General features: G+C 46.4%; 1 protein-coding gene across 10 annotated transcripts in view; it reads left to right on the top strand.

The window, feature by feature from the left end:
• The first annotated feature begins 3989 nt into the window (after nt 1-3989).
• MTCL1 (microtubule crosslinking factor 1) overlaps nt 3990-24273 on the top strand; it is a 128215-nt gene continuing 107931 nt past the window's right edge. For 4 of the 10 annotated variants that reach the window (XM_077900002.1, XM_077900004.1, XM_077900003.1 and 1 more), the window contains exons 1-3: nt 4945-5109; nt 14136-14360; nt 15712-15870. In XM_077900002.1, coding sequence (XP_077756128.1) covers nt 5074-5109; nt 14136-14360; nt 15712-15870 — 420 coding nt within the window. In that variant the 5' untranslated portion in view covers nt 4945-5073. Of the gene's footprint in view, nt 5110-14135; nt 14361-15711; nt 15871-24273 lie in introns of all 10 variants that reach the window. The other 6 variants (XR_013381163.1, XR_013381162.1, XM_077899998.1 and 3 more) reach the window with 5 other exon arrangements.

The raw sequence follows: 24273 nt of genomic DNA, 5'->3' as shown, positions 1-24273 counted from the left end.
GCATTTGGAAGTTGGACAGTATGAGGAGCAGTTCCTCTCTGGGCATATTGTGATATCTGGCCTCCCCGACCCCTCTCCTAAATTCCAAAAGTGCCCCACAACCCAACTGTCACGACAACAAAAAATACACCAACAAATTCCAAAATGCCCATAAAAGTGCTTCAACGCTCATGGAGAACCACTGGACAAAAGCAAAAAGGGCCTCCTTTCTACCCTCATGTATATCCCTTTGGCTCTCAGATGAGAGGGAGATTCTCCTCTTACCCCCAAAAGACTGGCCCTAGGAGACATCCTTTGATGGGACATTGTCTTCAGTTCAGATTTAGGGTACATCTCTCTCTATCTTGGTCTCTACATTTGTCCTCCAGAATTTCACACACAGCTTTGGAAGGAGTTCCAAAAAGAAACAGGAAGAAAGGCAGAGGGAGGGACGCCTGGGTGGCTTAGCGGTTGAGCATCTGCCTTTGGCTCAGGGTGTGATCCCAGAGTCCAGGGATCGAGTCCCACATCGGGCTCCCAGTATGGAGCCTGCTTCTCCCTCTGCCTGTGTCTCTGCCTCTCTCTCTGTCTCTCATGAATAAATAATAAATAAAATCTTAAAAACAAACAAACAGACAAGAACCAAACAGGAGATAGTGAAGTAACCCAGAGAACTGCAACCACAGGAAGCCTTGACTGGGAGGTAGGGGGAGGAGAAGGCGGAGTTACCACAGGCTTCAGGTCATCCACTGAAAGCTGGAACCCCAATAAGCCAGTCCACAGAGGAGACCGGGTCACTGTGAAGAAGCCACTAGAGGCAGAGAAAGAAGGGAATAACCCTGGTTTCTCTCTTGTTGTTAACGCTCCAATCTCTACTTGCCAAAAGCCATCAGCAAACCCAGGAACCTGGAAAACCAACCCTTATCAGTTGTGCTCTTCTGTAGAGAGCAGTCGAGGAAGAGCACACTCACATGGGATTTTGTTGTTGTTTTTCCAGAAGAAAGCATCTCAAGCTTCCTTTAAATAGTAACCCCCAACACGTTTAGACGAACTTGATAGAACAACAAAATTTTTGAAATATCACATGTAGCTTTACAACCATCTATCACATAAGCAGCTATCTTTTTATACCTATACCTCACTGAATATCAGAAAAAGAAAGCATTCTTGAACGCCTCCTTGCCAAGGGTCAACAGAACCAGTTGCCAGGCTAAAACTTCAGAGTACGGATTTTGCTTAACTCACTACCTGAGGGAAAGGGAAGCTGGCCACAGAGGGTACGGTCATCTGGCTAGTATTTTTGGAAGACTAATTTACTGGAACGCTTTCAGGTGGCCTTTTGCAGGATTATATATGGTGTCAGGAGCTGGCCCCCTTGTGCTAGGAGTCCTGGACATAATTCTTCAGAAATGCAGGGTTCTGGAGACTTCTGGGTCACTAGAGGAGGTTCCGTGTGAAGGTCCTGGCCTCTGAGCTACCCCTGATGCCGCTTTCTGACCATCACCTGAGGGGGTAGAGTTGGAGCGCCCTCTAGGGGAGAGCTGGCTGTTGCCCCCTGTACCCCACCCCCACCCCCCCTGCCTGCTGGGCACCCCACCCCTTCTGCAGTGCTGGTGCTTACCAGTGTCTGTTTTCTTCCAACACTCCATGACATATGGCTGTGGTCTTATTAGCTGTTGTGTCAAAGGCAGTGCAGGACAGACTATTCTGCGTGTGCTGTCACACATTTGGTGGAATTGCCAGATAAATTACAGAAAAGGCGAAGGGCCGCAGAGAGGAACGGGGTTCCAGAGCCCTCCAAGCCCAGCCACAGAGCATGGCCCAGTACGGCGGCCAGCATCTAAGGAGAAGCAGACAGGATGTCTCTGGGAGCACGACTCTCCTGATTGACAGTGGTTCTTAAAAAATCACTTCATCCTGTATTTTTTGAAGGAGGTGGCTAGGTAGGGTAATTTGTGGTTAAGATCTTAGACTTAGGAGCCTTTTTTTCCTTGTAGCTTTACAAGTCTGTCTTCTTTTCTCAACTCCTACTGCCACCGCCCCCTGGTCTGTACCTGTTGCCACAACTGACTGCACCACTCCCCCCCCCCCCATGGGTCTCTCTTTCACCGCATCTGCCCCTGGGATCTTTCTAGGCAAATCAGATCAGCCAGCCTCACAATCCTCCAAAGGCTCCCCCAGGCTTTGGGATAATAGCCCCAGGATATTTGGTTGCACACCCCCTCCAGGGATCTCTCACCTACAGCCCTTGCTCCGTAAATCCCGGGCACCCAGCTACACCCTGTACTTGGGGGAAAACAATCTTCCCAGGCGGGGGCAGATGCCCACCCTAGCAACTCTTTTTTTTTTTTTTTTAATGGTTAAGATGGTAAATTTAATGTTTCGTGTACTTTATAACTTATGTTATTTATTAGTTCATTAATGCTTCTCTAAATACATTACCTCCTGAATAACATTTTACAGTTCCTCAAGTTACAATTTAAATTCCAGGCACTTTAATTTCTTTTTTTTTTTTTTATTGGAGTTCAACTTCCCAACACATAGCATAACACCCAGTGCTCATCCCGTCAAGTGCCCCCCTCAGTGCCCGTCACCCAGTCACCCCCACCCCTGCCCTCCTCCCCTTCCACCACCCCTAGTTCGTTTCCCAGAGTTAGGAGTCTCTCCTGTTCTGTCTCCCTCTCTGGTATTTCCCACTCATTTTCTCTCCTTTCAACCCTAGCAGCTCGTAATTCCTGCCCGTCCCTTTGCCTCCTGGCAAGGCCAAGCGTGGAGCACGGCTGGGCCTTACTCCTCTGCGTATTCCCCAACACCCGAAGCCTGCACTCGAGGATACCCGAACAGTGCTTCGCAGCGTGCACGGGTGCACGGCGTTTCTCACATCTGCCCAGTTAATCCTCCCAACGCTCGGGTGGCCCGCAGTATGTTTAAATTACGCAGGCAACGGGACCGAGGCTTGGAAGGGTCGGGGGCCCGCGCTGGGCCCTCGGGGGCCGCTCCGGGACTCGCACGCGGGGCTCCGCGAGGGGACGGCACGCAGGGCTGGGCGCGCCTCGGGCTCGGGGTGCAGCCGACCCCGCCCCGGCCGGGCTGCAGCCCCCGCCTCACCGCCCCGGCCGCGTCCTCATCCTTCGAGAAGAGAAGACGCGACTCCAAGTGGGGCGCGTCACGAGGGCTACAGGACACAATGCTCCCCGCCGCAGCCACGGACGCGAGTCCCCTCGCGGACCCCGAGCCCGGCGAGCTGCCGCCCCCGTTTCCGCAGCGGCGCCTCCTTCCCCGAGCTCCGGAGGCCGCGGGGCTGCCCGTCCTGACGTGGCCGCCGCCTCGGGCACCAGCCGACCCCTCACGGAGCGCGGGGCCTGCGGACACGGCGGCGGGAAGGCGGCGGCCCGCGGGGGGCGGTGGCACCTCCCGCGCGCACCCGGGGGGCCGCTCCCGTCTCGCCCGCCCGCTGCACCCCGGCGGCGGCCTCCCCTCCGCGGCCCTGCGCGCCGGCCCCGGAGCCTCGGAGGCCGCGAGGGCGCCCGCGCCAAGGCCCGGGAGCGCAGGCCCCGCCCCACCGCGGCGCCGGCGGCGGGAGGCGGGAGGCGGGAGGCGGGAGGCGGGGCGCGGGGCGCGGGAGGCGGGAGGCGGGAGGCGGGGCGCGGGGCGCGGGAGGCGGGAGCGGGAGCGGGCGCGGGAGGCGGGGAGCGCGCGTGCAGTTCCTCTCCGCGCGGGCGGGGAGCTGGGCGGCCGTGGGCGGGGAGCGCGCCGCCGGCGGCCGGTGCCGGTGTCGGGGGATGCGAGCGGCGGGGAGCCGCGCCGCTGACCGGGTGAAGGCGAGCGGCGGTGACCTCAGCGAGGGGAGAGCCGGGCGGCGGCGGCGGCGGCGGCGGCCAGCCCCGCGGGGATCCGGGGCGCCGGGGGTGCGCGGGGCACGGCGGCGGCGCGGGAGCGCGGGGCGCAGACCGGGCGGGGCCGGGGGCCGGCGATGAGCGGGCGCGCGGGGAGGCTGCACGCCGCCGCCAACGCCGCCGCCGCCGCCGCCCCGAGCATCTGCCCGCACAGCTGCCGCCCGCGGCCCGGGACCCGGCCATGGAGACGCTGAACGGCCTCGCGGGCGGGGGCGCCCCGGACGCGAAGCCGCTGCCGCCCGGGCAGCACCACCGCCACCACCACCTCCACCCGCTGGCCGAGCGTCGGCGGCTGCACCGCGCGCCCTCGCCCGCCAGACCCTTCCTCAAGGACCTGCACGGCCGCACCCCCGCGCCCGGCCCGGCCCCGGCCGCCCCCTCCTCGGGTCGAGCCCCGGCGCCCGCCGCCCCGCGCGCGCCCAGCCTCGCGGGCAAAGCACCGCCCTCGCCGGGCACCCCGGCCGCGCCCGGCCGCCTCTCTCGGCGCAGCGGCGGCGCCCCGGGCGCGAAGGACAAGCCGCCGCCGGGCGCCGGGGCCAGGGCAGCGGGCGGCGCCAAGGCCGCCCCGGGCCTCAGGAGGGCGGCGCGCACGGCGCCCGCGGAGCCGCTGCCCCGGGCGGGGAGGCCGCCGCCGCCGCCCCCCGGGACCGAGCCGCCGCCCGCCGCCGCCAAGGGCCGCAGAGCCCGACGCGGCCCCGGCGCGCCCCCCGCCCGGGCCCCCGGGCCCCCGGGCCCCGCCGCCGCGATCCCCGCCGTGATCCTCGCCGTGACCTCCTCGGCCGGCCCCCCGGCTCCCGGGTCGCGCATCAGCCACACCGACAGCAGCTCCGACCTCTCCGACTGCCCCTCCGAGCCCCTGTCCGACGAGCAGCGCCTGCCCCCCGCCGCCAGTAGCGACGCCGAGTCCGGCACCGGCTCCAGCGACCGGGAACCGCCGCGGGGAGCCCCCACGACGAACCCCGCGGCGCCGCCCGAGCCCCCCGCGCTCCTCGCCGCGCCCCCCGCCCCCGGCGCCTGCCTCGGGGGTCGCAGCAGCCCGGCCGCGGGCCCCGCGGGGGCCCCGGGATCGGCTGTGGCCGAGGATGCCGGGGGGCGCGCGCCGCTCGAGCCAACGGGCCCCGGGACCCCCAAGGATCCCGGCCCGGGCGAGCAGACGCGGCTGGTGCCGGCGGCGGTGGAGGAGGAGCTGCTGCGGGAGATGGAGGAGCTGCGCTCCGAGAACGACTATCTCAAGGTGAGCGGCAGCGGCCCCGCCGCGGGTGTCCGGAGGCGACCCCCGAGGCCTGGGCGCCGGCGGGGACCCGCGAGCCCGGCCTGCCCGGCCCCGGCGCGACGCGCACGCTCTCCCCCGTCTGCCCTTCACTCTCCCGCCCCCGCGCACATGGGCTTCGGGAACTTAGAGCTAAAACTTCTGGAAGGAGCAGCGAGACCTGTGGGTCTGGCCAGGTTCTCCCCCCACTTGGCTTCTCTTGTTTCTGGAGTCTTGCTGCTGCCTGCTGACGCCTTTGCCCCTGTAGACGTGCTGGGGGAGAGGGTCACAGCTGACACCCCCACCCCCTCGCCTCTGGGGTCGGGCCGCCCCTAGCCGAGGAGCTCTGGTCCGGGCCTAGTGCAGGTGTGTGCAGTTCGCAGCCTGCTCTGGCGAGGCGGCGGATGTGCCAGATGCTTTTCCTGCGGTTAAAGAAGCGAGGCCCCCTCTGCTTCTCTAGCTGGGGCGGGGGAGGGGGAGCTCCCTGTTTTTGGCGATAAAACTTAAGTTCAGGGCTCCCATGAGTGTGTCCCGGGTTGAGGGGCAAGGGGTTGGCTGGTTGTCCAGCCAGTCGCCAGTCCTTTGTGGGCGACCATAAAAGCCCGTTTTTCGTGTCAGAAGAGGCCACTTGATTGCCCCTGCACGCCAGCACTTTCGAGGGAATTGCAACCTCTGCTGCTTTGTCTTTTTCATGAGGTCTTGCTATTAAGGGCCTCTTGGTCTTGTTAGCTTTGGGGCACTCAATCCTACTTCCATTTACTCCTCCCAGGAGGAGGGCAGCTTGGGCCTGCCTGCAGAACAGAGGACTTAGTGTTGGGGTCTCGACAATTTGAAGTGACTCGAGACAAAATAAGGGGGATTGGTTTGGGGGCAATTACTTTATTATAGTCTTCAAGTTAGTAAATAACTGCAGCGGTACAAATCTTTTCATGCTTCTGTTAAGACTCTAATATGGATCTCCTCCTAAACCAGTGGATGGCGCTCCTCTATCTGGGTTATCTGATTCGTACTTTTTCTAAGCAAATGTTGGACCTACCCAAATGAGGCCCAGTTTTTGGCCAGCGGGACCAAGGGCATGGGCTTTTAAGGTGGTTAAGTGTGCCGTTCAAGCTGACATTAGAATAGGCTCACTGCTGAGTTTTCTAAACCGAAATCTTGAATCAGGAGCTGTTCTCCCCAACTGACAGCCCAGTAGCTGTTTTGCCTGCAAAGAGGTAGCAGTGAGGCAGAGGAGAGGTGAGAACATAGTAGGAGTTTGGAGTAAGATGTTTCAAGTATTACATTTGCCTGTGTCACCCACTCTTGTGTAATAGACACCAGAGTGATTTTCAGAGGTGCTGAAGAGAAAGGGCAGTGAAGTAGTATGTGACTCCATCTTGAAGCCAGCACTTTTGTAATAAATTTTCAACAAATGTAAACTCCCTAAGGGCAAGAAAGATCCTCTTGTTGGGTTATATAACTGCAGCTCTTAGCATGATCCCTGACCCACAGTGTTTCTGATTAAATGATGTTTATCCAAATCGTGACCTGCTAAGCAACAGGAAATTGAGGGTTCTGTAAGAGAAAAGCTGTTTCTCGTTGCATCTTTGATCCTAAGGTAGGCAGCTCGACGGTCATTTCAGAGTTCATTCCCGGGTGACTGTTTATTTGCTTTATCCTTCACCTTGGTAGATTCGCAGGGAATGAGCTGGGTGTCTGATCCTGGAGTCTGGGCTGGTATATTTGATATTTCAGTGAGTCTTCACAGCAACATAGGGTGTACTTGTCATATTTATCAGAACCCCAATTTCGCAGACAAGGATGCTGGAAACCCAGAACATTTAACTGACTAACCCAAGGCCATATAGCTAGTAGGAGGTGCAGCTTCTCTTTTTCCTGCTCCAGAACCTTTGCCTTTTTCCCTGCACCAGGCTGCATCCCTGTTCCCAGCAAGGCTGATTTTCTCACTGTAGCTGGCTTGCTTTAGTGTTGTTATGAGCTTGAAATGTTCCCACTGTTGAGCTGGGACCTCTTTTCATTTTAGGTGAAAGGGCCATAATGAACACCTCTCTACTAGCCTGTGTACAGATGGGCATATAAATCCCACTGACAAGGTTTAATTTGTGGGAAACATTCAGTTGCTGGTTCCTGGAGAGAAAGTGTCACGGCCCACCATTCACTCTGCCTGAGTGTATCTCCCGGCCTTCCCTCCTGACAGCAGGAGAGAGAAGTAGCTAGAGGAGCTCTGAAGGGAGCTTCTGAAGGAAATCAGAAGTCCACACGCAAATATAGATGTGAGTTAACGTGTTTGGTTATTCAGGAGCTTAAGTTCCAGGAGTTCAATTTGGGCAAAAAAACACAATAGTCCTGGTAGACTAAAGGTCAGTGAGTGTGCCCACTTGTGCAGAATGGGCCTGTGATCACAAGTGGCCTCAAGGGGCAGGGGTGGGAGGTATGCGTTGGCACGGGGTGTTTAGAGCACCTTAGAGATCGGAGCTTCTCTTTCTGTTGCCCTTGTTGCTCGCTGGTACTTTTTGCTCATGGTAGACAAAAGTGCGTCCTTGACCTACTGCTGTCTTAGGGAACGTCGCACAGAACTCTCTGATTAGGCGAAGCATCCCTCTATTCAGATGCTACCTAACAAGAGGAGGCGCGGCCCAGAAATTTTACTCTGGTATATTCTGGAGGATTGTGACCATGTTAGGTATCCCATTCTTTCCCAAGTCAGTTCTGTCACCATTAACTGTACAAAACTGTCATACTTCCCGAGCTAGGATGACCAAAGAGTGATCAAGCAGATACAGAAGGTCTGCAAAACCATGGGGGATGGTTATGTGATCAGGAAATTCAAGTGGAGTTCTCTTGGTTTTTAGCCAGCCTGCTGTATTTTTTAAAATAGATGTCAAGAGAGAAGTACGTACGTTGGGCTGTGCTGTGTGGAGCTGTATGGGGCATCCTGGACTCTGCTTCCTCTTCCTCTTCTACCTTCATCAAAGGCCACCAAGGAGGCTAGATGAAAAATGCGCCATTATTCACCCCCCAGGTGGCTGGCTTTTTGCACAAAAGCACAGTCAGAAAAGCGGTCTTGTCCCTTTACCCCCGATGAACTTACATATGTTTGGAAGTCTTCAGAGATAAGGTGAGCAGTTGAGTTCAGTTGTCCGGAGGCCTTTGCTTCTATTTCACAGGGAACCCAGGCATGTTTCTCACTGACGAGAACATCCACAAAATGTTGCTGGTGTATTCGCTGCCTTCTGTCTGCCTGCCACCACCGTGTTTTGCTCGAGTGCTCTGAGACAATCAGAACTGTCTTAGTGCTCATCATGAACATATTAATTATGTTCTCTTTCCATGGGCTTTTTGGGAGGATTTAATCACTTTGAGTTTATTGGCCTATTTTGAAAATGCTCTTCGAGTTACTGGTGATGTGTCCAAATAGTGTTCTCCAAAGCACCAATGTCCTACAGGATGGGCACGGGTTGATGTGGCGAAGGGCTGCTTTTTTTTTTTTCTCCCTGCTTTCTCAGTGATTTCATAAGAATTATTTTTGTTTATTTTTTTAAAAAAGATTTTATTTATTTATTAGAGACAGAGACAGAGAGAGAGACAGAGAGAGAGAGAGGCAGAGACACAGGCAGAGGGAGAAGCAGACTCCATGCAGGGAGCCCGACGTGGGACTCAATCCTGGGTCTCCAGGATCACGCCCTGGGCTGAAGGCGGCGCTAAACCGCTAAGCCACCGGGGCTGCCCAAGAATTATTTTTGTTTAAAACAATAAAGTCACTGCTAGGTACTAGGACAGACGACATCCGATCATTAGAGAGGAGTGATTTCCCAAGGGAGGTTATTGGCAGGGTCATTTGAGGTTTTATAGGTTGCAGTGCATCACCACTGATCCAACCTTACCATCCTGTCTCTCACTGAGTAGGCTTTTGAGTTTCAAGCTCTGAAATGGTTCTGTTAAATTTGGCTCTTTGGATTCCAGGTGCTCGGCATGGCCTGGAGTGGACACTCTGAGCCAGAGTAAACAGTTCTGAACAGCTCAAGTGTTGAGCTCCTCCTCCCCCTTTCTTTTAGAAGGGTTAAAGTGGACAGTGGTCCTATTCTTTCCTGACATTCCACTTTCCACACCCATTCTTTATTCAGCCTGCGAAAGAGCGGCTCTAATCATCTTAGGTGGCAAGATAATGTAGACCAGGGCAAACAGAGCCCATCAGCTGCTGGGTGAACTGTCACTTGGTAAACAATGGTAGCGGTCCCCATGCCTTCTTAGCTACAGCTGGGACTGTGCAGAGAACATTTTCATTGTCCAGAGGGAAATGAGGTGGATTATTTGTATATTATGACAGACGATCGTTTCTGTCTGCAACTCCCAGAAGATGGAATTATTGCAGGCATAGTCAGATGACTGCTCCCCTGTCCAAATTGGGGTCTATTTAAAGAAGGGTTATTAAGATATTAATGTGGAACTAGTTATTGATCTCAAATTGCTTAAAGGAGATTGATTTGAATAAAACTATCAGTACGATCAAGAGTTTGCATCCCTTAAATTAAGATACTGTGGACTTAGTTTTTATTTTTTTGTGTGTGGGTAAAACTGTTTTCATTGAAATGCTCTATTTTAATCTTGGTTTACTGTAGTGCACACATGGTACCTCATTATTTCTGTAATTTGGTGTATATAATAAGGCTCGATCTGATATCTGCAGGCAAAGGGGAGTAGTTGGGGAGCTTCACACTACCTCAAGATTTCATTTTATATATGAAATTTGAAAAATAGATTTAATTAAAACTAAATTAGCTTTTCAATGAGGTAATGATCGAACAGTGAAGTACACAGCAAACCTGATGTTAATTCTTTATAAAACTGTTGATTAAGGGCAAGTTTTTTCTTAGTTTCTGTGTATAAAAAAAAAAAAGCCCCAGCAATTTTCTACTTTTACTTACTACATCTAAATTATATTTGCTAGAAACATATGTTCTGCTTGATTTGCTTTTCTTAAACATTTAAATGCCAGACATTTTTAAGGTTCTTTAATACAACGTGTTCTAAATTAGAGTGTGCTGTCAGAAAATTAAAGTAATGGTAGCTTGAAAATCACTATCCTTCGTGACCCTAATCCGAATAATCACAGTTTTTGCTTTTCAAATGTCTGCTGCCAGTTTACGTGGTTTATAATTTGCTTTTCTTGTAACTTCTTTTCACTGAACCTGAAAACTGCTTTTTTTTTTCAAGGCTCTACGAAAAGAGTTGGAACACTGGCCTTGGTCTCATCTCTGTACCAGATTAGTGTCTGAAAAGGCATTTAAATGTTTAGAATTGAGATTATGGGCCCTCAGGAAATGTTATCGAGATCTAAAAGTGTTAACTTGCTTCATTATTGTCACACCTATGGTGGGCTTTTAAAATCATGATTTAAGGCTTACTATTGTTTCATTTTTCCTGGTTGTTGCAAATAATTTATAGTATTCACTGAAAAGAGCATGTGGTTTTGCAGTCTAGCTTCTGTTTATTAGCTATGAGGCTTTGGACATGTTAACCAGCGTGGATTTGCTCTCCTTGTCCATGAAATGGATAATATGTTCCTGGCAGGGTGAGAATAGGGTGAGTAATGAAGGTAAAGTGTTGAATGAAAAAGATGTCTTCTGTTCTACAGATTTAGATAAAATATCAGTTATAAAAGCCATGATTCCAATACATGTAATTATGGTCTCTCCCAACTTTTCCTTTCAGTGCAACTAATGTTGGTGATTATTTAGGTCAAAAATGTTAGCTGTTTACATCTGGCCTACTGAATGATTTAGGGGTGCAGGTTCACCTAGCCCTTATATACTCTTTTTTCTTAGCCTGCAGTGATTGTTTACACATATATTGAACACATCCAGCATTTGATATTCAGGTCGATGAGGGTCCTCCTGGTACAAAATCTGAAAGCTAGAGAACAGCTTTATACCTGAAAGTTGCATCTTATGTTTTCTTATGGCTGTTTTGCACTTTAAAAACTTTGTTTGAGTAACAGGTAATTCCAGGCATTAATGGCTTTGGCTTTTATAGATATGCTTTCTAGAAGGAAAAGCAATCACAGACGATTCCTTCCATGAACAGAATGGCCACAGTTACTGTATATTTATATGTATACATATACACATCATGATCATTGCTTGTATTGAACTATTTATTAGTTATGCAATAAAACAATTACCTTTTAACTGTACTCTGACACAAGCATAGAGAATAGGCTCTCTCTGAAAGTCAGCCCATCACATACAATGGGTAGAACCCAAGGGAAACTTGACCTTAATTTTGAAGATTCAGGACTAATTACCTAATCTTCACCAGAAGATTGACATCCACAAGGCCTGTGTTAAAGCTTGCAGTCTGTAGTTAGTTGGTCTCCTCCAGCATGGGTTGGGTCAGGAGCGTGGCTCCACACAGCAGCGTGGCTCCAGACAGCAGCATCACGACCTCAGTGTAGGGATCAGCCTGCCAATTTACTCTTTGCTGGACATTGGCAAAGACTTTCCTGAAAGAGCTGTGTCTTCCTGTTCCCTGAGGAGCCCAGCCTGTCCATCCTGTTTACGTATGTTCACCTGACTGGCTTCCAGGCTTGGTCCATGAATTCCCAGGCCCAGGGAGCTGTCCTCCTAGGGACATGATATGTAGGAAGAGATCTCTGTGAAGGAAAACAGAAACGAAACAAAAGTTGCTTATACTTCACGACACTTTTCAATGTTAAAATTTCCTTTTTTTTTTTTAATACACACTAGAACATCTTAGATTTTTAATGAGGTTATGATTGCTGCTATAGAATTTTGTAAGAGCACCGAGAAGCTGAGAAAAACCATCTTAGTAATTTTATTGATTTACCGCTTTCTTCTTTAACATCCATTCCTCTCGGCAGTCTGTTCAGACAGGCTCCATTTGGAGTCATGGTCAGTGAGTAGGCCATTGTCTTGGTTAGGGTAATGTGGACAGGTTGGGGAGAAGCCTACAGGCTGGGGTTTGGGGGAATGAGATGCAACACACCTGGGCTCTTTCCAACAGACCATTGCATATGGTTGAGGTTGGCTAGGTAACGGTCTTGACCCCGTTTGTGCCAAGTTGTGTTTTTCCATTCCCAATTTATTTGGTATACTTAAACTTTTCCAGGATAAACTGTTCCTCAGGAGATTCCCTTCTGGTCAATTTCTTATCTACCTGAGGCTTTGATGTTGGGAAGCTCTCATTCTTTATTCTAAGTAAATCCCTGCTTTTAGGAACAAATGCAGGATTAATGAGAGTGGAGAGAATAGTAACAAACAACAGCAGGACACTAGCTGACAACTGAGGGTGTCCACATCATGGAGAGTTTTCTTCTTGACCCTCAAAGTTAATTCAACAAAACAAATAGGAATTACTGAGTGTATCCGAGTCTGGAGGCATTTAAATCTTCAATTATCAGACTAATAAAAAAATTCCTAGAATGCTTTTCTTAATCTCCCACCTTCCAAATTATTCCTCGTTAAAATCTTCTGTGATACTTCAATGGAATTTCTGTCTTGCACATTGCAGCTACATCTGTGGGTTTGGGAACAATTTTTTGTAATTAGGTTATAAGACTGGAACAAAACAAAGGTGCATTTGCGTTCAATTTTGGCCATCTTTACGAGTTGGTCTTTGTAGGTCCTACCTGATGTTCATGTGTTGAGGGCCTGCTGTTTAGCTCACCCCACTTGGGGTGCTGGGAACGGGGAGGAGCAGCCACTCAAGGGGTCTGCCCTCACAGAGCTTACATTTCAGCATGGGCACCCAGACAGGAATAGGAACAGGCACAAGCAACTAGTAGCTGGGGATGCAAGGCAGGAAGAACACAGAGCAAGGCAAGAAGGATTAGACACGGGGTGTGGCGGGGTGGGGGTGGGTTGGGGGATGGGTGGTCAGGAAGGTACTGTGTGTGTACCTTCCAGATGATGCGACAATGAGCTCTGTAATAACTGGGGAGGAACATTTTAAGGAGAGGGTAGAACAGGTGGGAGGGCCCTAACAGTCCAGACCCTGCAAGACCAGCAGTGTGGCAGGGAAGGAAGGGGCAGCTTCCTGGGGAATGCTTTTGAAGAATTTTCTCAGTGTGATGGGAAGGTTTGAAGGGTAAGGTTTGAGTAACATAGTCAGGAATAACTCTGGGTGGGGAATTGGCTAAAGGGAAGCAGGGAGCCCCACATGACTCTCCTGTGTGTGAACTGCTCCCTTGGGAGGGTTGAAGGCAGGCGCTAGCTGGGGTCTGCAGCCACTGGGGAGCGAGTGCCCTGCAGGTATGCTGCTGTTGGGTGACAGCACTGGAGTGGCTGTGGACTGGGAGCAAAGGAGCAGGGCAAGGAACAAGTCCTGGGTTTCTTCTGCACCCACAGTGTCTTTATACTGGGCCAGAGCAAAGCGGAGATGGGAAATAAAGGCCAAGTGAGTGGAAAAAAACCAAACCCAGTGTATATTTGACATAATGAAAAAGTTATATCTTTGGAATTGTGAGTCACATAGTCAGTGATGAGACTTGCGTGGTGGAGCAGAGTTTTAGGGACATTTGTAGGTATGTTATAATTCCAGGGCAGTTCAGTTGTGATCCCACTAAAATTTATAGCCTTTGAAGGTGAGGCTCTGTCCAGCTCCTCTAAGTACCTAGATTGTGGCCTAGAGATAAGGTTCAGGTCATGTTGGTTTGAATCTAAAGGTTTAGTTGTCTGCAGAGTTGATTTCATTTATGATTCAGATTATGTAAGAAAATATTGGGAATGGAATAAATGCTGGCAGTCTGCAATGAATAATCCATCCTGATTTTTAGTTTCTGAATCCATGAGATTTGAACAGACATCTGATGATACTATCTCATGTGACCATTTCCAGAGGTCCCTGTGTCCTGTCTCACAGGTGTGGCCATAAGCCAATGGGTAAGTGCACAGGTAGTTAATGTTTAGTATTGCAGAGGAGGGGTGGATAGGAGATGCCATCCTTTTCCTGGTGGACATGGCTTATAAACCTGCTCTGTCTGGCTTGTCTAGGATGAATTGGATGAACTCCGTGCTGAAATGGAAGAGATGAGAGACAGTTACTTAGAGGAAGATGTTTACCAGCTGCAGGAGCTTCGGCGAGAGCTGGACCGTGCTCATAAAAACTGCCGAATCCTGCAGTACCGCCTCAGGAAAGCTGAGCAGAAGAGCCTGAAAGTGGCTGAGACTGGTCAGGTGGATGGTGAGCTCATCCGGAGTCTAGAGCAGGATTTAAAGGTGGGTGAGTGGGGCTGATGGGGCCTTCATTCCCAGAAGGGGCTTCTGGGTGGAGGGAAGAGAGGGCAGGATTGCAGGTCTGAGACTGGCAGCCCTTCGGACCCACTTAAACACAGTTCTTTCATTCTGGTAGCAGTTCTCTCTCTCTCTCTCAACAGATTTCAGCATGCACAGTCTTCATTCACCTTATGGTTTATAGGATAGATATAGTCATATGGCTTTGACAGCCCAAGATTTAAACCTGTCATTTGAACTGGAATCTTAAAACCTAAGGAAAAGAAATCATAGTAAAGGACCTACAATTAAAAAAAAAAAAAGAATTGATATTTGCCACTTCATCTGACAGTTATATAGAATGGTATAGAAGCACTTTCTAAAGATCTGGAATATTTAAAAAATCTATTATCAGTTCAATGATAGTCAAAGACCACCTTTATGGTTGAGTATAATCACTTAATCTTTTCCTTGTTACTTAAGTTTCTAGAATGCAGAAAATCTGAAATGACCATAACCCAAGGGTAGTAGAGTTTGATTTAACTGAAAGAGAAATAGGATGAAGCTAATTGTCTAAGGTGTTTTGGAAAACCACTGGCAGAAATGGGAATGAGGTGAAGAAATTGCAGATATTATACCATTTTCTCTCTTCATGGGTAGCATGGCTTCTCTCATGCCCCAATTATCAAATCATTTATCAAGAGATGAATTATGCATAATGTCCTCCTTATTATAGGAGTACTTATGAACTCTCATTTTGCCTTTCATTATGATAACAGGAAAAGAATCTTTGTAATTCTATCAAATCTATAAACCACTCACAAAATGTCATTCAGTGGGATGTAAGGGTGATTTATATTTCTCTTGCAAAATCTCTTGCCTTGTTTCCTTTTAGAAGGTAAAAATGTTTAACTGCTTTGACATTCAGATGTTTTACCACAGTAGACAATCGAAAACTTGACTATGTTATTTTACAGGATTGTTTTGTTTTTTTCAGCAGGTAGCTTTAGGATTGCCTTAGGGAACAGAAATGTTGATTGATTAATTGATTGTTATTTTTACTGTTATTGTTATTTCTAATTTATCATTAAAGCATGTGTGCATGAGCGGAATTGGCATTCTTGTTGGCACTCTATAAGGAGGTAGGGCTAGCGGCAGTAGCCTTTTATTCCAGATAAAGGTAAAGGTCGTATTCTCGCTCCTAATGTGAATTTCATGTTTGAAACTAACACCCTCCTTCTTTAAAGATAGGCTTGTTAATATTGCCAGGGTCTTTGCCCTTTACTGTGATCTCCTATCACTTAATGATTCTGCCTCTGCTTCACCTTCTAATGATGATCTCTCTTGGTCGTTACAGGTAGCCAAAGATGTATCTGTCAGATTGCATCATGAACTTGAAACCGTGGAGGAAAAGCGTGCTAAAGCAGAGGATGAAAATGAAAGTCTCCGGCAGCAGATGATTGAAGTGGAGATATCTAAACAGGCCCTCCAAAATGAGCTGGAGAGACTGAAAGAGGTAATCCCAAAATACACGGGGATTTCTTTCTTGGGTTTAATTGTTAGGGGCTTGGAACTCCAGGAGTCCCATTTGGTGAACTATGGTTTGTTTGTATGGCCCAGAAACCAAGAATGGTATTTACATTTTTCATAGTATTGTAAAACAACAAGCATACAAATACAAACCTAAAGAAGTAAGGAAGACTATATGACAGAGACTGGATGTTGCTTGCAAAGCCTAAAATATTTGCTGTTTGACCCTCTACAGAAAAGGCGTGGTGAACCATGGTCTAAAGCTACTTTTTTTCGTTTCCCTTCAGATGAGCTGGCCATTAATTCCTCTTATTGGTCCAAATGGAGTATATTATTACTAGAATACAAAATTAAGCAGTGGCTTTTTCCTCAAATCTCCTCTTCCAATGAGCTGGAAAATATGGTTGTCTATTAAAGCTGTGTAAACAAATAATATGTGTCTTCTACCTATATCTATTTTTAGGCAATATGGTTTAAATACAGTGTTTTTTTTTCCTTTCTATTTTAGGGAGTAAATGCATTCTAGCCAAGCAGTGTAGAAAAGCATACATATATATACATACACACACATAGATACATATTTCCCTTTGCACACAGTAATGCAAATGTTGTTTTGTTGTTGACTTCCATTATAAGATTAAAGCTGAATATGTTCTTTAAAAATATCCTGCATATTGGTGGATTTAAAAACTATTGGTTAGGGCTTTACCAGCCAGCATTATTACCTGCTAATAGTCTCACTTAGTTCATTTTCCCTTTGGACAAGTCTCCTGATTCACCCAGTTATTCCTCATCCATCCAGCTGTCCACCTGCCCACACTTAACTCAGGCTCCACACCTTGCCCTGGGAGTGCAAATGTGGATAGGGCAGTACAGGCTCTGTTCCCAAGATGCTTACAGTTCATTTGACAAATGGATAGCAAAACAAATAAATCACAGCAAAGGAGCTGGTGTTGCTACCTCTCTGCATCACCCTCGCCCCCTCACAGCTGCTCAGGTGTCCTGCTGTTCCTTGAGGTTGGGAAGGCACAACATATTTTTTCCAGAGATCCACATCCCTGGGGTTCAGGCCCCTGCCTTCAGGTCTCTGCTGACATCTCACCTCAGCCACCTGGCTCTCCACACTTCCACACTGAAGTTGTCCCTGCCTCCACCCGGCCATCCTATCCGCCTTCCCATCTGACACAGATGTTATAGATTTTGGTGAATTGCATGTGTGTTGTCAGCAGTTGTCTGAAATTGCCGTGAGTTTTATTTCTCTGTCACCTTCATGAATGTGCCTCCAGCACTTGAGCTCTGTGGGAAAAGGGTGTGTCTGTGGAGTTCACTGTGGGGTCTCCATTCCTAGAACAGTGCCTGGCACTTAGGCACTGTCAGGGACTCGCAGGGTGAGGGAGTGAATGAAGGGCGACAACGTGGAGCTCTGGTGACCACAGCTTACCTGGGGACTTGGTGAACTTCACAGAGGAGGAGGTAGAGTCTAAGAATGTTCTTTCATCAGGGGTAACCCTTGCTCCTTAACTTACTTGTGTACTTACCCCTGGGACTGGGGGAATTTCTTCTCCTCTTGTCAGTCTCTTACCTCTAAGAGTTGCTAGTCATTTACTCCCTTCTTTCTCCTTTGATCTAAGTTTGCTACAAGGTTTGCCATAATGGTTTCTTTTCTCAGAATTTCCAGTTTGCTCCAGACCTTGAGGATATAAAAAACATCTTAGGAGTATATTTTATAAGTTTTATATGTGTGTGTGCTTACATATAAATACTTAAATTACATATACACATAAGTAAATAAATAGTTAAAGCCAGCAAAGTTTATCTTGCACACATGGAAGTGGATTTGTGTAGGACTTGGCATCAGGTCACAAATAGCTCTTCAGGGAGAAAAATGATTACTGACATTAGAGCCAGGCAGGGGTGAGGCAAGGATTTTCAGAAGCTGTGATGTTGGCTCAGGCTGGATGTACACAGAGAAGGTGGCAGGGCCAGCCTCTCTCTTACTTTACAGGTTAAATTTACTCACAGAGATTGCTCGATTGGGATGCAACTGTATTTTACCTGCAGAACTGCAGTCAGACTTGTGAGACTGTATTTACACCAGACTTCATGGTTCTAAATGAATCCTAGAACTGACAGTAGTCTGAGGAAGGCAGATGCTGTAGACTGTGCTGGAAGCAGAGAATGATGGAACTAGGCGATCCAAGGTTCAAAGGTGGTAGAGGAGATAATTATTGGAAAGTGCCAGCTGTGGTCTTCATGAATGGATTCCTTTTACCGAAACCAGAACAGAATGCACTATAGGCTTTGCTCTAGGGTGAGGATAAATATTTTCTCTATCTTGAGTCCGGCTCCTTATTGTTCACCTCTGAAGTTTTGTAATCGGATGAGTTGGGTTCTGGCAAAGGCACAGAGAGTTTGTGCGTTGCCTGCGTCTCTCAGTGACAGAAGTAGCTGTGGATGACCATGACTGTGTCCCTCTCAGCCTTAGAGGACAGTAGAACAGCCCATCTTGGTGTCTCTTCAGTTCTGGAACTGCTGCTGGGTTCATCTCTGCAGACTGTTCAGCTGCCCGGTGGACCTCTCCAAGATGGATTTCCCCTAGCACTCCAAAGAGCGTCCAGAAACAGACTTGTCACCCTCATCCCCACCTGAATCTTTCCTGTCTTTGCCATTTATGTTAATGGCGCTACGGTTCTTCAGGCTTGAGCAATGACAGATCCCATTAGCTCTCTTACTGCTCACACCGAGATGGCCTTCAGGTTCTGCTCTTCTGCTTTTTCAGTCTTGGGGGTTTTCTGTCTCACTGATACATTCTGTACCACGGATGAACTGCAAACATAGGCCAAGTAAAAAAAAAGCTGGCCATAGTGCACAATTCCATTTATCAGAAGGATTCAGGATAGATAAATCCTGAGCCAGAAAACAGATTAGTGGTTTCCAGGGGCTGGGGAGAAGGGAGAAGACTGCTTCATGCGTGTGGGGTCTGTTTCTGGGGTCATGAAAAGGTTTTAAACTAGATAGAGGTGACGGCTGCACAACAATGTAAGTGTACTAAATGCCACTGAGTTGCACACTATAAGATGGTCAGTTTCTCAAATAACAATTTTTAGATTCTCTAATCTATCTGAACTTTGACCAGTCTTCTGTCAAGTGGATATTTGAAGGCTGACTCTATGCAGTCAACACATTAAAGGCAAGCACTATCTCTGGTCTCTCCCTTCTATTTTATCTCCGACAAACCCCCCGAATCTGGCAATGTGATTCTCTGCTTAAGCAGCTGAACTTACCGGCTCCTGATTGTCTAGCTCTTTAGCATGAAGACCCTTCCTGCCAGGGGCCATCCCTGTCTCCCAGCTAGTTCTCCCTCTCTACTGCCATAAACCCTGGAGTGAAATAAAAGGCAGTAGAGCAAGATGAGAAGAATCTGTGCCCTCTGGTCCCCTTTAAGTGGGTCTTAGAAAAGTCACTGTCTCCATTGATAGATAAGGTGATTAAAGAAGGTTGGCAATATGAAACTATTTGGAATTGTCCCTTCAGGTTTAGCTACCTTGCTTGCCTGTTTCCCTTGTGCATATTCACATCATGGTACACACCCAACACCCATACACCCCTCCACTTGTGCAAGCTCAAAACATTTTTGCCTTTTTGGGGGGGCATATTTCTTCTAGTACTCAACTCTATGATGAAATATCTTGACAGATTGAAAATGGTTTATCTTAGCTTAGTTTCAGCTTCTTGAAGATTGCCTCCACTGAACAGTATTTCGTTCTACCAAAAATTTTTCAATACTTATTACATGTTAGGCAGAAAAATAACTGGCCAAGTTAGTTGGCACTTGTAAGGCACAGAGACATGTTGTAGATCATTCCAGGGAACTGGGCTTTTTGTTTTGTTTTTCTTATTAAGGTATAATTGACATATAACATATTTATTTGCTTAGGGTGTAATGGTTCACTATTGTATGTATTGCAAAATGATCACCACAATAACTAGTTAACATTCCTTGTTAAACACAGGGGTTCAAAAATTTCTTTTCCTGTGATGAGAACTTCTAAGATCTCTCTTAGCAATTTTCAAATATGCAATACAGTATTATTAACTATGGTCATTATGCTGTACATTACAGCCCATGACTAATTTATTTATTTTAACTGGAAGTTTATATATTTTGACTGTCTTTACCCCTTTAACCCATCCTAGGATTGTTGAACGAACCCACAGTCAGCTCTTGCAGGACACCTTTCAGCACCATTCAGGATATGATACTGATTTTCTGGGTTTGGTTGAGACTTCTTCTGTGGCTAGGAGATGGCTAACATTTTGAAAATATTTCTTGAGTGCTTGAGAGGAAATACTCCAATTTTGGGGTGAAGACTTTAAATCCATTAGATTAAAACTTTCAAACTTTAACTATAACAGCAAGCAGTAGATTTTGTATTATCACTCCAAATATAAACATAAAGGTTTCACCAAATAATGCTTATCTTTGCCATTGGGGATACACTTTAATATTTTCAATTCTATTCAGTTCTGTTTTTTTAAATGGTGGTTGTAAGTTTAATTTACAGTCAATTAGTGGATTGTTGCAATTTTGAAAAAGTTTTTTAGATTATTTATTGATTGTGTTCAATTTTTTATCTTCTATAGTTTTGTCTGCTAAATATATCTATTTAGATAAACATGTGAAAATCATCTGTTGTAATTTTATATTTATATTTTTTGTAATCTGTCAAATTTTGCTTATATATTTTGAATATAAATGGATATAGATTTAGAACTTTTTTTAGAACTGTTTATTATTGATGAATTGTTCTCTTTATCATTTGATAATAATCTCTTTATTCTAATGTATTCTTTTTTTTTTTTTTTTTAAATTTGCCTGGTATAGTTTTGTGCTTCTGTTAGTTTCCGTATTTCTATGTCCTTATGTTTTAGGTGTATTCTTGTGAATGGTCTAGCTGTTTTTTTAAAAAATGGAATCTGATAATATCTTCTAAAAAATTGTGAATTTAATCCATTTACATTTATTATGGTTATTGATGTGTTTGAATTTATTATCACTGTATTTTATGTTTGTAAATTCTGTGCCTTTTCTTCGTTTCTTTTTTTTTATTTTTTATGTTGATTTCTCTTTGATTGAGTTTTCAATTCTCATGTTCTTTCACTTGATTAGGAATTTGTATATTCTATTATTGTTTTGATAATTACTCTTACATATTTAACATGCATGTTTGACTTGATGTCTAAAACTAATTATTATCCCCATACTTCTTCTTAATAATATAAGGAATATATTATCTATAATAATATAAGGAATATAATTCTTAGAAAACTTCAACTCCAATCAGCTCCTGTGTTTCATACTATTATTATATAGTATCATTTGGTTTAGTTTTATCATTTTAGTTTTATCTTTTAAAACTTTTTCCATCTTGAAAAATGGAATAGTATTATTCCCCAAAAGTTGACTAATTTAACAGTAAATGCTTATTTAGATTCATTTACATATTTCCCAATCTGTTATCATTTTCCTTTTTTGAATGTTATTCCTTCTTAGTTCAGTTTACTTCTTTCTGATCTATTAATATATCTTGAGTAGTTTTCTTTCAGTAAATGATATTGTCTAAAAATGCTTTTTTTTTTAAGATTTTTATTTATTTATTCTTGAGAGACAGAGAGAGAGAGAAGCAGAGGCACAGACAGAGGGAGAAGCAGGCTCCATGCAGGGAGCCCCATGTGGGACTCAATCCCGGGACTCCAGGATTACATCCTGGGCCAAAGGCAGGTGCTAAACTGCTGAGCCACCCACGCTGCCCTAAAAATGCTTTTATGTAATCCTCAGTCTTGAAAGATATTTAGTTGGGCATAGTATCCTAACACTTCAAAGATAGTGTTTTTTATTATCTTCTGGCTCTACTTTCTATCAAGAGGTTTGCTGTCACGTAATTCTTATTTTTGTAGATGATTTGTCTTTACTTCCTGCTTACTTTTATGTTTTTCTTTTGTATTTGGTATTCTGTGGTTTCAACCAGATGTATCTAGATTCATTTTTTATTTTATGCAGCACTCATTGTCAAATCTGTTCTGTTTTTCATGAAATTTGATTACTCTTTGATTAATGTTCAAAAGTGAAATTATGTCTTTAAGTAGTGTTTCTTCTGTATCACTTCTAGAATTCCTATTAGTCTTATGTGGGAAATTCTGTTGGCCATTCTTATTCCATCCTCCATCTCACCTAATTGTCCTTTTTTTTAAAAAAAATATTATCTCTCATGCTTTATATATTTTTTAAAGATTATTTATTTTAGAGAGAGAGTGTATGCATATGAGAGAGTGTGGGAGGAGGGACAGAGGGAGAGAATCTTAAGCAGACTCCCAACTGAGCAGGGTCCAAGGTGGGGCTCAATTCCAGGACCCAAGAGATCATAACCTGAGCTGAAACCAAGAGGTGGATGCCCAACTGACTGAGCCACCTAGGCACCCCACTGTGCTTGATTTTGAATAATTTCTTCATTTCTTGTCCAAGTTATGAATTCTCCTCTTTACAAAAGAATTATTTATCCACTAAGTTTTCATTTCAGTGAAATGAATTTTTAAAAATTTGCTTGTTCTGTTTTCATAAATTTCTTTTTTCCTTATCATCTGTTATTTCTTCCTTAAATTTAGAAACATTTGAAAGTCATAGCTTCTTTCAGTTTGTTCCATTATCTTGAGTTCTTGGTGTTCCCAATCCCTCTGTTTGTCAGATTTTCTATCTCTCACCCGAAGTGAGTTTTTTTATGAGCTCTAAGACGACCTCATCTCTTAGTGGAAATTCCATAAAGTTTGTTGAAATGTCCTCCTAGTGAGATTTTGCATTGGTCTTTACCAAATGCCTCAGTAGTAGTATTGGTCCAACTACACTTGTTAATTTTGGGCTCATGGAGCTGTGTGCCAAGGGGGTTGTGTCATTTGGGTATCAGACTTGCATGTGGCTTACATCTAAATATTTTTATACTTGACAGATTTTTCTTTTGTCACCACCCAGTGTCCTGAGCAGATTATTACTCTCCCCACTCCCCAAGTGATTTTCAGTTTCCTTTCCATAGTGTGCATCCTTCAGTGGGTTGTCTGGGTGCATTTATCAAAGATTCTTCTCACAGCCATGGCTGGAGTGCCCATTTCTGGGTATGATAACTTCCACCATTCCCTCCTGCCCTCTACTCCCTTCATCTTTTATGCATTTCTGGTACTAGAGTATTTTCCTTTTGAGAATGTGTCAGTCAACTGTGTATACATTTTCTACTTTTTATGTTTTCTTTAGCTGTTTATTGGGGGATGGTTCAGATAGCTCAGTGTGCTGTGTTGCCAAAACAGGATGTGACCCTTGAGGGTGCAACGGGAACTTTTCTAGTAGGGCTCTGGAGTCCACGAGTAACCCCAGTGGTCTTCCATTTCATGACTTAGCACTTTTGTCCCTGCCTTTCTCTGTTCATTTCCTTCTACTCTGCTACTCACTAGTTCCCATTTATCCCAAAGCTTTTTTTAAACTCACGGATTCTGCTACATCATGGCTTCTACTTCCGTATTCTCTCTAGGTATCTGCTAGAGGCCCCCTGCCAATTCATTTGTTAAATCCTAGTTCCCAGTCTGATGGACTGAGGAGGTGGATCCTTTGTGAAGTGATTGGATTATGAAGATGGGGAGCCCTTATGGATGGGATTTTTTCAAATAGACCCCAGAGTTCCCTTTCCCCTTCTACCATGCGAGGACACAGTGAGGAGGTGGCTGTCTGTGAACCAGAAAGTGGGTTCTCAACTAGACACCCAGTCTACCAGCATCGTGATCTTAGGTTTCCCAGCCTTCAGAACTGTGAGAAATAAATGCTTGTTCTTTAAGCCACCTGGTCCATAGTATTTGTGTTACAGCAGCCTGATCAGACTAAGACAGTCTTTCTGCTTTTCTCTCAACCAGTGGGTGAGAAGTTTTCTTTGTGTGTCATTGCATTCAAACTATCAGGCAGCCATAAAGTCTGGAAGCATGGGTGTACAAACTATAATAATGGTTTATTGCTATTACGCTACAGTTTAATAAAACATTTTATTTCCAGACTTTATGGTCCTCCTTATAAGAAAAAGATATGCTTGAGTGAGCCAGTGTGAAGCATCTTTGGGCAGAGTCCCCATGCCAGGGCATCTCCTTGGACACTGACCAGGTTGTTGGCAGCTGCTATGGAGTCACTCAGGACCTCGCTCTTGGCCCAGGCAGTGGTGGACTATAGGCTGGCTGGGCATGTAGAATCCAGGCAAGCATCCTTGGTGTTTGTTTGGCAGGCTTTCCAAGATACCTTGGAAGGAATAGGTAGCATGGTTCTATTTGCTGGTCTCATGAGTTAGGGAGGCAGGGTGACTCC

The sequence above is a fragment of the Canis aureus genome, chromosome 6 (genome assembly GCF_053574225.1).
Source record: "Canis aureus isolate CA01 chromosome 6, VMU_Caureus_v.1.0, whole genome shotgun sequence".
Taxonomy (NCBI): domain Eukaryota; kingdom Metazoa; phylum Chordata; class Mammalia; order Carnivora; family Canidae; genus Canis; species Canis aureus.
This window is presented reverse-complemented; position numbering and strand designations above follow the sequence as displayed.